This window comes from Trypanosoma equiperdum, assembly GCF_001457755.1.
Source record: "Trypanosoma equiperdum strain OVI genome assembly, contig: ctg_620, whole genome shotgun sequence".
Lineage (NCBI taxonomy): Eukaryota > Euglenozoa > Kinetoplastea > Trypanosomatida > Trypanosomatidae > Trypanosoma > Trypanosoma equiperdum.
This window is the reverse complement of record NW_027124555.1, coordinates 5,480-19,089: the sequence shown is the minus strand read 5'-3', so window position 1 is coordinate 19,089 and position 13,610 is coordinate 5,480. Positions and strand designations below refer to the sequence as shown.

The 13,610-nt window shown below is 47.4% G+C and overlaps 4 protein-coding genes across 4 annotated transcripts; all 4 read left to right on the top strand.

Annotated features, from left to right (window-relative positions):
* Positions 1-207: 207 nt before the first annotated feature.
* TEOVI_000282900 (uncharacterized protein) lies at positions 208-3,474 on the top strand (the record flags this gene model as incomplete). Its single annotated transcript, XM_067225841.1, has 1 exon — positions 208-3,474. The coding sequence occupies one exon, from the start codon at positions 208-210 to the stop codon at positions 3,472-3,474; it is 3,267 nt and encodes a 1,088-aa protein (XP_067081942.1).
* A 1,614-nt stretch (positions 3,475-5,088) lies between these two features.
* Positions 5,089-6,042, top strand: TEOVI_000282800 (deoxyhypusine hydroxylase, putative; the record flags this gene model as incomplete). Its single annotated transcript, XM_067225840.1, has 1 exon — positions 5,089-6,042. One exon carries the CDS (start codon positions 5,089-5,091, stop codon positions 6,040-6,042), a length of 954 nt encoding a protein of 317 aa, XP_067081941.1.
* Positions 6,043-7,136: 1,094 nt separating this feature from the next.
* Positions 7,137-7,988, top strand: TEOVI_000282700 (TLC domain containing protein, putative; the record flags this gene model as incomplete). The annotated part of the gene is made up of 1 exon (XM_067225839.1): positions 7,137-7,988. The coding sequence occupies one exon, from the start codon at positions 7,137-7,139 to the stop codon at positions 7,986-7,988; it is 852 nt and encodes a 283-aa protein (XP_067081940.1).
* A 1,993-nt stretch (positions 7,989-9,981) lies between these two features.
* Positions 9,982-13,110, top strand: TEOVI_000282600 (protein of unknown function (DUF4457), putative; the record flags this gene model as incomplete). Its single annotated transcript, XM_067225838.1, has 1 exon — positions 9,982-13,110. The coding sequence occupies one exon, from the start codon at positions 9,982-9,984 to the stop codon at positions 13,108-13,110; it is 3,129 nt and encodes a 1,042-aa protein (XP_067081939.1).
* Positions 13,111-13,610: the final 500 nt, after the last annotated feature.

The following is a 13,610-nucleotide window of genomic DNA, read 5'->3' as shown; positions in this document are numbered from 1 at the left end:
ATACGAATACGTATCTGGTCTCACCCCGTCTGTATTTGCCTGTTTCCGTGCGCGCTGTCAGGGGCAGTAAAGGAAATCATACATGTACACAATGCAAACGATTGAAAAATGCTTCACTAACTTTTACTGCCACCCTTCCCTTCCCACCGTAAACAAAACAAAACCGTTCTCTTTTTAAGAAGAATAGGAAAAGAAATCTATTTTACAATGCAGACTAGCAGTGTCTCGGAGGTTGATTGCCTCGCAGAACAAATGTACTCGAGCCCGGATCCCTCAATCAGGCAGCGGGCGCAGGCATCACTTGAACAACTTACAAAGGCGGAAGCGGACCAGTCTATCATATGTGCCATTCTTCAGCAGTCCAACAATCAATACGCGCTGCTCTTCATGTCTCAATGTCTTGTTCTGTGGTTCAAAGCTGTGCGGAAGTGGATCAGCGAGGAAGAGAAGCAGAATGTGATTGTTGTGCATTGCGGCGGCTGTGTCAAGCGTGCCCTTGAAAATGGTGCGCCGAAACATGTGGTGTCGGCCCTTCTATCTGCGTACGCGAAATTGACAAAACTTGCCTTTGAAGCTGATCCCCTCCTTGAAGGAGCTGTAAATTATCCCATTGAGTTGCTGCGACATGAGGCGGATGGTACGAACATGCAACTGCTTGGTTTGATGATGCTCAATGCGTTGGTGGTGGAGTTCTCCAAGTACGATTCATCTCGGTCTAAGACATATCTAGGATTTGTGGCGCATCGACACTGTAGCGGTAACTTCAATGAGAAGTGTCTCCTGAATATTTTGGTGGAGGCGCTGAAACTACTAGAGAAGTTAACGGTGAACACTCCGCACATTACCGAAATTGTGAAGCTCGTGGAAAACTGCTTCTCGTTTGATTTTCGAGCTATAATGGTTGATGATACGGAGGACCTTCCCTTCGTTCACTTCCCATGCGCATGGAAACCTACTATCTTAAGTGACCAGACCCTACAAACGCTATGGGGCCAGCACGCCGCGCTGCCGCACCCGCACTGTGCAAGTCTACTTTCAGCTATTTCGAATATATGTGGCACTTATCGCTCATTCTTTGAAACGGTAGAGGAACGGCTGCAGTACATTGAATTCACACTCACTAAATTAATACAGGTGACCATGTTGCAAGATGGTCGGCTTAAGATACCCCGCTACATTGAGACTCTTGCTGAGGCATTCCGCCGTGTAGTGCTTTCCCTTGGCTACCGCGAACTCCGTCAGGTTGCAGTCTTCGAGCAATGGGTGACGGCGTTTCAATCCATTTCGGTAGATGTGCTGTCGATTACATTTGGCCAAGAAGGGAGTTTCTCCACAGCCACTGCAGTGATGGCGTTCTGGGTTGCGCTTACAACTTCAAAGCGGCGTAGTTACTCGGAGCAGTGTCCTCAAGATATTGAGGTTGCAGTACTTCCGGTTCTACGTGCCTTCTTGGTGGCACGTATTCACGGCGCGGATGCAAGCGGTGGGGATTCTTTCTCGTTAGAAGATGCGGATGGTGGTCTCGCGGAAGCGGTACTCGCACAGTCTGATGCCTACGCTAACGTGTGCCTCCTCGACCCCGCAACGTATCTTGGTGATTTCGCAAATTATCTCAATCAGCAAGTGGGCATGTCGATCTTCACATCACCTCTCTCCACTGGTTGGCTGTTTTATATTGCTGGTGGTGTTGCGTGGCTCGTGCTGTTTAGCATGGAAAGTTCAGGTATTGAACCGTGCTCACATGTTTTTGCATACGCTAGGGGCTGTGCTGACCATCGCAGGAACCACAGTGGCAACCCTGCATTATTCAGTAGTTTTGTGGAGCGTGGAATGCTGCACTTCCTGACGAATATGCAGTCTGTGATCACTGGTGCTCGCCACGGCAACCTATCAGCTGTTGTGACTAATGTTTTTCAGGACCGTGGGCAACTCTTTCAGTTTGTATTGGATAACGTCGGCCATAATTTGTTGCGTGGTCCTGATAGCTTGGACGCGGTGGACATCATCCGATCGTCTGCCGATGTCATCGTTGAGGCTTGCCGTGAGGCTCCGCCTCAGTTACTGCGAGAGCTGTCCCTTGAACTTCCCCCAACGTCTGATCTGCCACTTGCCCAATCAGAACAAACATACAAACTCCGTACCAATATCACGAAGGCATTGTGGTTTGTCCGTTCAACGGGGAGTTACACAAGGGAGCGCATGGAGTCATATCTTAGCAACGTTGACTTCAGCATGCAGAGAACTGTGAATAATGAGGTAAATAGCCCGAGCTTTATAGCCGGGTGGGTGCGTGACCTGCGTGGCGCTTGCCAGGCGTTGAAGGAAGACCAGTTGTCTTCTTTGGACTTCATCGATTGGTTTCTCTCCCGTTACTCCGTCTTTGTCACCATCGTTGACACAGCGGGTGATTCACCGATTGTGGTAACAGCACTCATGCGCTTCCTCTGCGAGCTCGTTACCCCTGGAAAATATGGAAGGCTTCACATATCATCAAGCAGCAACAGTGCCGTTGGACTAATGCTTTTCAAGCATCTCTGTGATCTCGTTGAGAAGGTAGAGAAGCGCACATTCTCCATCGATCATCTTATGGCTCTCTCCTCCTTATCAGGCAGCTACAACAAGGTGCTTAAACCATGGATGCTGGCCATGGATATCATGAAGAGGTGCATGGAAGGGTCTTTTGTTCCTTTTGGTGCGATGTTATACTACAATGATGACACTTTTGAACGCACTACGGTAGACCTCCTCCGAAAGCTGGCATTGGTTGGGACAAATGTGTTTAAGGAGCACGGAAAGTTTACTGTAGTTGCTGTTGACCTTTTGCGTCTGTTAGTTGAGGAAAACTTGTATTTTTGTCTACGGGGTCTCACAGGCGACGAGCTAGTGGGGTTAATCAACGCCGTTATAACAGTGTGTGAAGACGTGGACACGCAGTCTGGCGTGCTTGTGCATGGGTTGGGGTTTCTCACATTTATCTCGGGACTTGTACAGGAGGTGAGGGCGATCGCTCTCTCGCCATCGTTGCGTCCCACAGATACTCACGGCCCGGACCAGTCCCCTGCACCCTTCACGCAACCCTTCGGATCCTCCCGTCTCTCGTCCCCAATGCCCCCTGTTCAGCAGAGCATCGTCAGCAGGCCCCCACGGCTGGCAACAGAGGTTCGTGAGCATTTGGCCAGGTTATTAGCGCCACATGATAGCGTATGGCAGAGGTTATTGAGTACAGCCATGAACATTATTGTGTTTCAGGATCGCGCAGTAAATTCAAGCTGTGCTGTCGTACATCATATCTTCGAGGCACACCCTCCTTTCTGGTTTAACTACGTGGAGCAACTGATTATGTCGTTCCCGGAGGGTAAACATGCGACACTGCGGGAGGCTTTCTCGGTTCTTACGAACGCAGCGGAGACGAGAGAGAAGTTTTTTTCGGAAGTGTTCACGCTGCGTCAAGTGCTCCGCCGGCTCGGAACCTAACAACGTTGAAATAATGGGTGAAATAATGCAACAAATGTGCAAACTCTATGTGCCTGGTTAAACTTTGCTTTAAATATTATAGGCTCACTGTAGTTTCTTGTTTTTTTAATATTGTTATCTTTCCCCAATACATTGTGATTGATGCTTCTTAGAAAACTTATTTTTACTTCAGCAATCCTGTTGTTTATGTTCGGGCCCGATTCATCCCATTAAAGAGACGTATGTTATTCATGACGCTATAAACACACGTGTCCACGTCTTCCTACGTGCTGCGGCGCACGTGAAAACCAGCAGTCAACTCTTCCTTCTCGTTTCTTGAGTTACGCCACAACTGTAAGAGAGAGAGAGGATGCATGTCTGTTTGTCTGCATGTCGACTTTCTAGTTTTCTGCTGTTATCAGCTGTGGCCCTACGGTTCTGCGCTATTCAAGGTCGCGTAAAGTAAAAAGAAAGAAAGAGAAGTGGAGGGAAGAAGGAAGGGAGGGGGAAAAAAAAACACGTAACAGAAGCAGTGTGGGAGTGATATGAGTAAAACTTGCGCTTTTATTGTGAGGGGGTTATGGAGCTGGGAACTGGGGCGTTAACTTTTGAGGGTGGTGCGTGTGCGTGTGTGTGTGTGTGTGGAAAAATGGGTTGAATAGTGGGAAAGTACGGGGAGGGAAGTTATTTGTTGGCACATGTAACTTTTGTTTGTGTGAAATGAAGGGATTTCAGAAAAAAAAGCAGAGGGGTTCTTACTTGACGGCGTCCACGTGCTGTATCTGTGATTTTTCCTGTGTATAGGCGTATTATTTGAGAAGTGTGGAACCATTTTAGGTGGAAGGTGTGTTAGTGTGAAAGCGAAGGAAAGGTAGTGCGTTTGACCGATCTCGCCTGTATGAGAGTGTGCACCCAGCCGTTCCACATTGCCCTTCCTTCCCCTTACTTACGTCCTCTTCTCCCTCCCACATGTATTGCTTTGCAACGAGTTATGTTTACTTTCCATTGTTTGATTGGTTCAAGGACATTCAGAGTGCTGGTCGAAGTTGTGGGTTCTTTTGCTTTCTTTCATCATAGTCGATACGCGACTGAGGAGAGGGGAGGGAGGTGAAGGTGAAGAAGGGAAAGAAAACGGAAAAAGGTGTTGAAACCCCCTGGGGCGGGATGGTTCGCACACCTGGAGGAACCGGGAAATATAATTTGTAAGGTGTCTGTACGTGTGTGTCTGTGGTGTTCATATTCGGTGATGTTACTTCTTTCTGATGGCAAGGCAGAGACACCGGAAGCAGCAAAGTTTTACCACATTCCTTTACAGAATGTTATAACAGCCGCGACGTAAGGCAGTCATGCATCGACCGCTGTTGATAATGATCAATATTTCGTTAAACCTCCTATGTGATGTATCACGTTCACTCCGCCGCAGAGCAAAGAGTACTGTTGAAGTGGTAAACATTTGGGTGTGTTGTGCACCCGTCCCAGTGAACTGTATTCTTTTCCTTTTCTTTTTACGTACGGTTTTGAATTTCTTGGGTTTTACGTAGCGTATTTCCTCACGGCAAGCCGGTTACGGTTTGGAAGTAAGCGCTCCGTACCCTTTCGCATCTGTTCTCAAGCGCTGCTGCTCTAACACTAACGATGGATCAGGACCTCTCTGTTTGTGAGCAGGAGTACAGAAAGCTGCTCGACCCCGAGGAACCTCTGTTTAGTCGCACACGCGAGTTGTACCGTCTGAAGGAATCCATACTGAGGACTCCTGCTGGTGTTCATGTGCTTGCCAAAGCTGTTGACACTACAAACTCTGTGTTACTACAGCATGAGCTTGTGTACAATCTTGGTCAATCGGCTATGGTAGAAGCATGCCCACATCTGGAACGGTTCATTCGCGCAGTGGGCAAGTATGATATTGTTACTCGTCACGAGGCGGTTGAGGCCTTAGGCGCCATTGGGGACCCTGCATGTATTCCACTTCTGCGGCACTTCATGGAACCGGCGAATGAACCAGAGGCCGCCATTCGTGAGTCATGTGAACTCGCGCTGAAACGAATAGAAATGCTCGAAGAGAAAGGTAAGGAGGCTGTGGGACCGGCGGCAAACTGTCCATTTGTCTCTATTGATCCTGCACCCGCCTTCAACGGCACCAACATCGGTGGCTCTGCCCCCTATACCGTTTCAGAACTTGAGAATCTATTATGTGACACTACCGGTGCAGTTTCGCTGTGGTTACGTTACCAGGCTATGTTCACGCTTAGAAACATTGGAACCCCGGAAGCGGTAGCTGCGCTCTCTCGGGCACTGCGGCAAGACAACACGAGTGCATTACTTCGGCACGAGGTGGCATTTGTACTTGGACAGCTGGAGCATCCGGCAAGCCAACCCGCTCTGCTTGATGCACTTCGGGATGAGCATGAGGCCCCAATGGTGCGACACGAGGCGGCGGAGGCGCTGGGGGCAATCGCTGATCCAAAGACACTTCCCGCATTAGAGGAGTATGCGAAGCACAAGGAAGCGATCGTGCGTGATAGTTGCGTGGTAGCGCTTGAAATGCATAAATATTGGTCACAATTTAACAATCAGAGAATCCAACACTAGTGGTCAGTGCTGTAGTCCTGAGAAGGATCATGGCCTCTTGAGCATGGTGAGGAAATGGTGTCCACACATGCGTATATAAATAAGTATATGTATGTCTGTCAGTGAGTGCATGTGTTGCAGTTTTCGCAGTGCTATGCTCTCGCGTTATGAAATTTGATGCCACCGAGATGCATTGTCGTGCTTCTTTTCGAACGATTGATGTGACTGTTGACACGTCGCTGGTCGTCCTTCAACCTTCTTTCCCCTCTCTATTTTCTCAAGAGGTGTGGCTGAGAATGTTACTCACCCACTGCTGTGCCTCAGCATACGCCAATAGTCCTATTCATTCTCCTCATATGCATATGTGTTCGTACGTGTTACGTGGCAGGTACTAATTGAAGCGACGAGTGGATGATTTAAGCATGGTCTTGACTTGCATTACAAGTTCGCATGAGTGCACAGGTGAATGCTGGGCTGCGTGCTTTCTCCATTGTGTTGCTGCTGTTGGTTTACTTTCAGTGCATTCACTTAACCCCCTAAACTAAAAAGAAGGGGATACATAAGAAAAAGTATTCGCTTAAACGTTTTTTTTCTTTTTAAATGCACGCAAAGTGTAAGAAGCTCGAAGAAAGGAAATGGGAAATAGGGGGGGAGAAAGATAAAGAGGAAGAGGGAGCGATGTGAGGGAAAAAAGAATGAAAAAAACAGGATGAAGATATTGAGGTTGAGCATCGGAAAGAAGAGGAGGTGGTATTGTGTAAAACGCGTAGCTTTTTCTTCCCTTTACTCATTCTTATATACATATGTTATTCTCACTTTCCTTCGCACAAGAATCTTCACTCCACCCAACTGCGCACAGGTGTGTGAAGTTGTTTAAGTTTATACTTTGCGTGACGCACGTGTTCCACAACGTTACTGTATGGTTGTTTTCGTTACTTGTTCTCGTCCAAGTTGTTTTGCTTTTCACAATTTTGCAGTTACTCCAAAGTAAGACTCTCCTTGAAAGTGGGAAAAAAGCAAACAAACAAGAAAAAGATAACAATAGCAATATAATAGTAAAGTAGTTCACATAGAAACTACCAACAGAAGATTGAAACAAACAGAAGTTAGAACCAATGGGGCTTTATGGTGCATATGACACGTACATGTCACCTCTAGTCCGTGACTGGCCCATTCTCCTTCCTATGGTGGCGGTGTACGGTGCCGTTCAGGTAACAGCACAGTGGATATATCCTAAAGTGTTTGGTACCGCTTTCCAAAAACTCGCGCGAGATGACCAAAATAATGTTATTGTGCGGACGGTGAGTGTTTTTAATGGGCTTCTTATGGTAGGTTCTGCAGTGTGCTTTGTTACGAACCTTCGTGATCATGGTTACGTCCTCGACACTGACGTGTATCGCGAGATTCCATATTACCGTTTCTTTCGGGTTGCCATAGTAGCGTATTTTGTTTGGGACATTTTTGTCTGTTTTGCATATAAATGGGAGGCGCAGTGGAAAGTTCATGCTTTTGCAAGCCTCGTGGGAGCTTACTTGCTATCGTTTCCCTACTCCGATCAGTATGGATCGTACTTCACAGGTATGTTTGAGCTTAGCAACGTACCGTTTCATATCTCCTCCATCATACGCACGCTGCATACTACAGCATTCAGCTCCCTTGCGACAATCTGCGATGTTGTGTTTGCATTTATGTTTCTCATCATTCGTGTTGTGGGAGGTTCGGTTGTGACATTCAGATGGCTACAATTAATGTACAAATTGCTCATGGATACGCGGAGCGATGATAAGGTCGTGGTACATGATGAAGCAAGTATAATTGTTTCCATGGTGCTCCTGTCTATCATTCAGAGTTTGCAGTACGTGTGGCTTTTTGAGATTATGAAGCAGGGCTATAGACGCTTTGTCGTCGCTGATGACAGTAATGCTGATGATCAGGTGTCCGTCAGTAAAAGGAAGAAGAAAGAATAAATGGGTGTGATCCGTAACGAAGACTTTGTTTTGTACTACGTTATGCGGAATGGAGTAACTTTTTGATAGAAGCATCTTCTGTTGAGATAACGCGCCCGCCATATGGTGCTTGTGATAAAACCACTCTTTTTCCTTTGAAGCAGTGGCTGTTGCTGATTTTTTTTTTTGTATTACCGCCCATTCTTCTGTTTGCATGTTACCATGTTGTGATGGTTATTTCTCTACTTGATTGCACATGGGTTGATGCATGTCGCAAATGAAAGGATATGCGACGTCACGCACCCCTTTCACATTCAGCTGGGGAGTTTTCTGTTGCCTTTGTTCATCTCAGTTGTTTTTTTTTTCAAAATTTGTCGCCACTTTCCAGAGGTCCAGGCGTATGGGAAGACTGCATAGAGGTACTGACGGGGAAGGAAGGGCCTTAATATTTGAATATATCGCAGATGAATGGAGGGTAAACGCACATAGAGGGAAAGGGGCGTAGTGAACGTGTGTTTGAGTATGTAAAAGTTTATGTTATATGTGAATATATAAAATCATATGAACATTTACATGTTTCCATATACATATATATATATATATTGGATTTCTGTCCATGATAACATTTACTTAATAAGTTTCACAGGGTTACGTAAAGCAACGCGTTGATATTTGGATGATAGTTTAGGAATAATGACAGAATGGTGATGGATAAGCGCTCCTTTTTTTTTGGTGTATTTCTTTTTGTTTGGTGAGAAAGGTAGCGTACTTATACCAGTTAAAAGATTACACATTTTAGTCTCTGTTGTGTGTATGCCTGTACTTACGTAGAAAAAAAGATAAAGCGAAGTGACCGAATAATGTTTTTTATTTCTCTCGTTTCGTTCTTATTGCCACCTCGTCGGTTGTGTCTCCAGTGCTTTTCTCTTTTTTTTAAAAAAAAAAAGGTACCATTATTTCCCCCTCCCGTTTGGTGGTTAACCCGTGATTTTTTGGTAGTGTTGTGCTGTATTACTTTTGAGTGAAGATGTCCACCTCATTACTTTACTGCTGCTGTACCTTCTCCCGTTATTGTATTATTATTGACATCATTATTGTCTCTTCCGTTGTGCAAACGATAAATAAACCCCTGTCAACACCTTTCTCTCCTCTTCTACCCGTACATTCGCCTGTGTTTTTCAATATATTTATGTATGTACATGCAATCTCGTTTCTCCTACACCTGTTTGTTGGCACAACTAGTTGTGGATAAGAAGGGGTCATTTCCCGCTTACTCTTTTTTTCGTTACTTGTTTCCCCGTGTAACGAGCTGATGAGCGCGGTCGCGGTCGTGTTTCTTTGGAGTGTCGGCACCAAATAGCGATAATAGCGGAAGCAATAATAATAACAATAATAATGCTGACAATAACACTAATACTTTTACTGATACTAATAAGAAGGAGACCTTTTCAAGTTTAAAAAGTGAGGAGAGGAGCTAAGGGAAACGTTACACTTCCCAACAGTGCCGCAGCCTTGAGTGTTTGGCACGTAGCTTCCCGTAGAGACAAAACACATGAAGATGCAGTCGGATGAATCTGACTCTTGCGGCAAATGTTTTGTGTCTCTGGATTTCTGCCGGTAACGCGTTAACCAAATGTATCAAACTCTTTTACAGGCAAGTGCGTGGTTACATTGCTATCATTTCTGTGGTCTTGGTTTATTTATTTGTTTTTTCTCCCGCTTTCCGGTGCTCAGTACTTTTTACCCTAAAGTTTGCTTAACTCTGTGAATTGAAGCAGCAAACGTAGCCAATCGGGACGAAACGTAGGGAAATAAGGTAGAGCGAAGGAAGAAGAAAAACGATAGACTCATACATCCATACATATATTAGCAAGCAAGACGATAGTAGCGACGATAGAGAGAGGTGCAAAAACAAAGCAAACAAACAGGAAACAGCAATAACAATAATAAGCGACGAAGGGGAAGAGTGGACGGCAACGCACACACTCAAACGAGTTCTTTCCCAAACACCAACATGCGTCGTGAGGAACGGCACAAACTCCATAGACAAAGTTTAAGAATTGATAACTTGAGAAGTAGGGGCAGCGGTAGTGGTTCTGTTGACAGCAACCAGCGTTGCAGTGCTCGGTTGCGGGATCAAAGTTGTGGGTTTGCTGGTCCACGGCTTTCGACCATTAACTTAACACGTAACAGAGACTTCCCTCCATGCGAAAATGACAGGCACTGCGAGGTGAGCAGTGAACATATGATTCGCATCCCTGATCGTTCACGGCAACAAAACAGTCACCCCCAAGTCGTCGAGGGTGTGCTTCACAACTCCTTTTTTATGGGTGGTAATGAAGCCATTCCCTTTTCTTGTGACTCTCCCAGCATGAGTAACGGACCACCAACTCCGGTAGCGCCTTCGCAGCCTGAGGCACAGTTCGATTCGGTCCCTTCACTTGACGAGGGTAGTGGGGCACTGCCGCAGAGCACTCCGCTGGAGCTGGAGCCTTTTCTAACCAACGAGATGCCGCGTGGGAGGTTTATCTTGTTTAATCTTCTTAGTACGTGGGGGGACTTGAATGAGGTGGGCTTGAATGGGATAGAGGTTTTCGACGAAAAAGGTGACCGGATCATTCCTCCGGCAGAGTTGTTAGAGGAAAAAGTGGTGGATCGGGCGAAACAACAGCAAGAGGAGAAGGTGAGGATTGAGGGCGGTTTTACGAACGTCTCGTATTGTGCACCAAACAATCAACTCCTTCTGATTGTGGAACACCCCACTCCCTACGAGATGGCGAGCGAAATGGAAATGGCCACCGCTGCAGCTCGCAACGACCTCGCGCGCATGTCATACGATGAGGATGCTCTTGTTTCAACTGCTCATGGGAACTCGGACCCACGGCGATGCGTGTCAAACATTATAAATGGCGTTAACAACACACACGACGAGACGTGCCTTTTTACCATGCCGTATAGTGTTGACAACCATCACTTGATTGGTTTCATTCTTCCTTTTCCCGTTACTGTCTCCATGGTGCGGGTGCACAACTATGGTGGAAGTGGGCGCGTGCATACTAACAAGGGTGTGCGGTTGATGGAGATGACAGTAGATGACAAACTCGTTTTCCGCGGGGAGATCGCCGAGAACACAGGCGAGGTGATTCCTTCTCATCAGGTGGGATTAAAGAATTGTGAAAACATTCTCTTTACGGAGGATGAGGTTGTGTTGCAGCGGATGCTTTTTTATGACACCAATTCCAATGATAAATCTCCGGCGCTCGCGCCCAAAAACACTTACCGAGAACCGGCAAATATAGGTTTGCCTTCCTCTTACAAACCGAGCAACAATCTGTGTCAGTCAGCAACAACTCTTTTGGTGTCGTCGGGCAACGAAGGCGACGTGAAGCGATTCGGTAACGAGAAGGCTGTCGTGATTTCTTCGAATACCGTCAGTGGTGCGCAGTCGGCACATTCAGCGGTTTCGTCAGCTACTATCGGTGTCTCTGATGCTGGACCCCCCGGGTGTCCAAGGAATGTGACTTCGCTTTGCATGATGCTGTTGGGGACTTGGGGTGACACGGAGAAAATTGGATTGAGCGGGATCCGCTTGCGCGACGCCAATGGGAGTCTGGTCAGTCAGTATATCACTCATTGGTACGTGCGATTTCCATTCCAGGAGGCAGAACAGGGTTCTGCGCACGACATCAGCGGTGGCGAACTGGAAAGGTGGGCAGACCAGCTGCAATACCTCTTTGACGAAAATGCGGAAACCGCAATGACGCTTCCCTGTGTGCGTGGCATTGAGATAATATTCGTGTTTGCGACTCCCCTGCCAACCTTAGGTCTTCTGGAGGTTGCGAACTACTCACAGGGCGAACACACTTTTTGCGGTGTCAAGGAAGCGCGACTGTTTCTCACCTCGACGAACTGTAGCACCTCTACAGAGTGTCATTCACCAGAATCCTTTGTGAGGGCCTATGCGGCTTTATGGTCGCGTGATGGAAACGCCATGCGCAGCATCCTAGCGGCGCACGGCGTTTACGAGGTAACCCCGGAGGAGGGTGTTAGTTTGCGCAAGGCACCTGCCTTTCTCACTATTCCCCGGTTTCAAGTGTATGACCTATCTTTGGGTGGCGGGCCTGATGGAGCCTCTTCTGTTAGCGGTCCACTGGCTGGCGGTGGCGCTCTTTACCGACCCCTTTCGCAGAGTCTTACTGCCTCCATGACAATACGCGCGGAGATGTCAATGCGGCGTGCCCGCATGGCCCTAAAACCGCGGCCCAAGTGGTTGTTGGAATATCAGCCGTACCTGACGCCACTACTTCCAGTAGGGTATGTACTCAAACTGAACCTTATTCTTTGTGCCCGGGGCGTGAGTGAGCTTAAGACGTATGCGAAGGAGTGGATGCTGAACCCGTTGCGTGCCTGTACATTTGCCGACGAAAATGGCGAGCGGATTACTGGTCGTGGTTCTGGGAGTAAGGCACGAGGCTCCACCGGCGAGCAGCAACGGGACGGGAAAAATTCTAGGAAAAAGGGTGAGGGGGATACGAGCAGTTACTCAGGAGAGGGTCGTGGTGCACTGCAGACTGAGTGTCTTTTCACTGCACTACCAAACGCCATACAGCAAGATGCAGAAGCTGCTGTTATCGCCGCGAGGGCGGGTATTCATACATCTCTAGTACAGGCGTCTATTTCATTGGTGTACGTGGCAGACACCCCTTTTTGTTTATCCGTTCTCTCATTAAACCGTGCATTGGTCATGGAGGGTCGCGCGGCGTGGGTAAAGCAGATTCGGGTTTTGATGGACGACACATTAGTTTTTGACAGTGGTGACGCCGGGGTACCTCAAGCTGTGACGGCAGAAACGAAGCACGACTCTCCAGCAGCTGCTCCTGCCTTGGGGGATGAGGATGCGGTTACGGCGGGTCGTTACCGGACAACCGGATTCAATATGTCCATGACCTTCTTTTCACCACCGGTGGGTGAAGTGACTCCCAGCAGCGGTTCCCCTGCCCAATCGACACCATCGAAGGAAGAGCAGCAACTACCACAAAGCACCGTTATGTACCGCACCCGGTTAAAACCTTTCGTGTTTTTTACGCTCGATTCAGCGGTGCTAGAAGAGGCGAGAGAAGAAGCCTCTCGGACAGCAGCTTAATGCAGGCGTTGGTGGAGCAGTTATGTGTTTGGATCGTGTTGTGATGGGAATGATGTGTGAGAGGAGTGTGATGTCACGGTTTACTACCCCACTATTAAAGTGATTTGTGGAATGACCGCATTATATAGAGGCATATATAAACTGAGGAGGGATGCGAGAGTTTGATTTGATGTGATGTGATTTGATGAGAAACCACAAAGCGGAACGATTGTTGAGTTGTGTAGTTAAGGAATGGGAGGCAGAACCCGACCAAGCAGCAACATCACCTTCGCACTACCATGCGGAGCTTACTCCTTACGTCCGACATTATTATACCGCGGCCCCCGTTCGAATGGATTTGTCATTTGTTCATAGTTAATAGGGTGAGGTGTTTTGCGGGCTGGAACGACTCGCAACTCGGTAAGCGCGGACGCCTTTGAGTGGTGTTCCTTTCTTTATTTTCTTCAGCATTCCATTTGTTCTTCCATTTTCCCAACGTCATTAACTTATTTTAGTTTGAA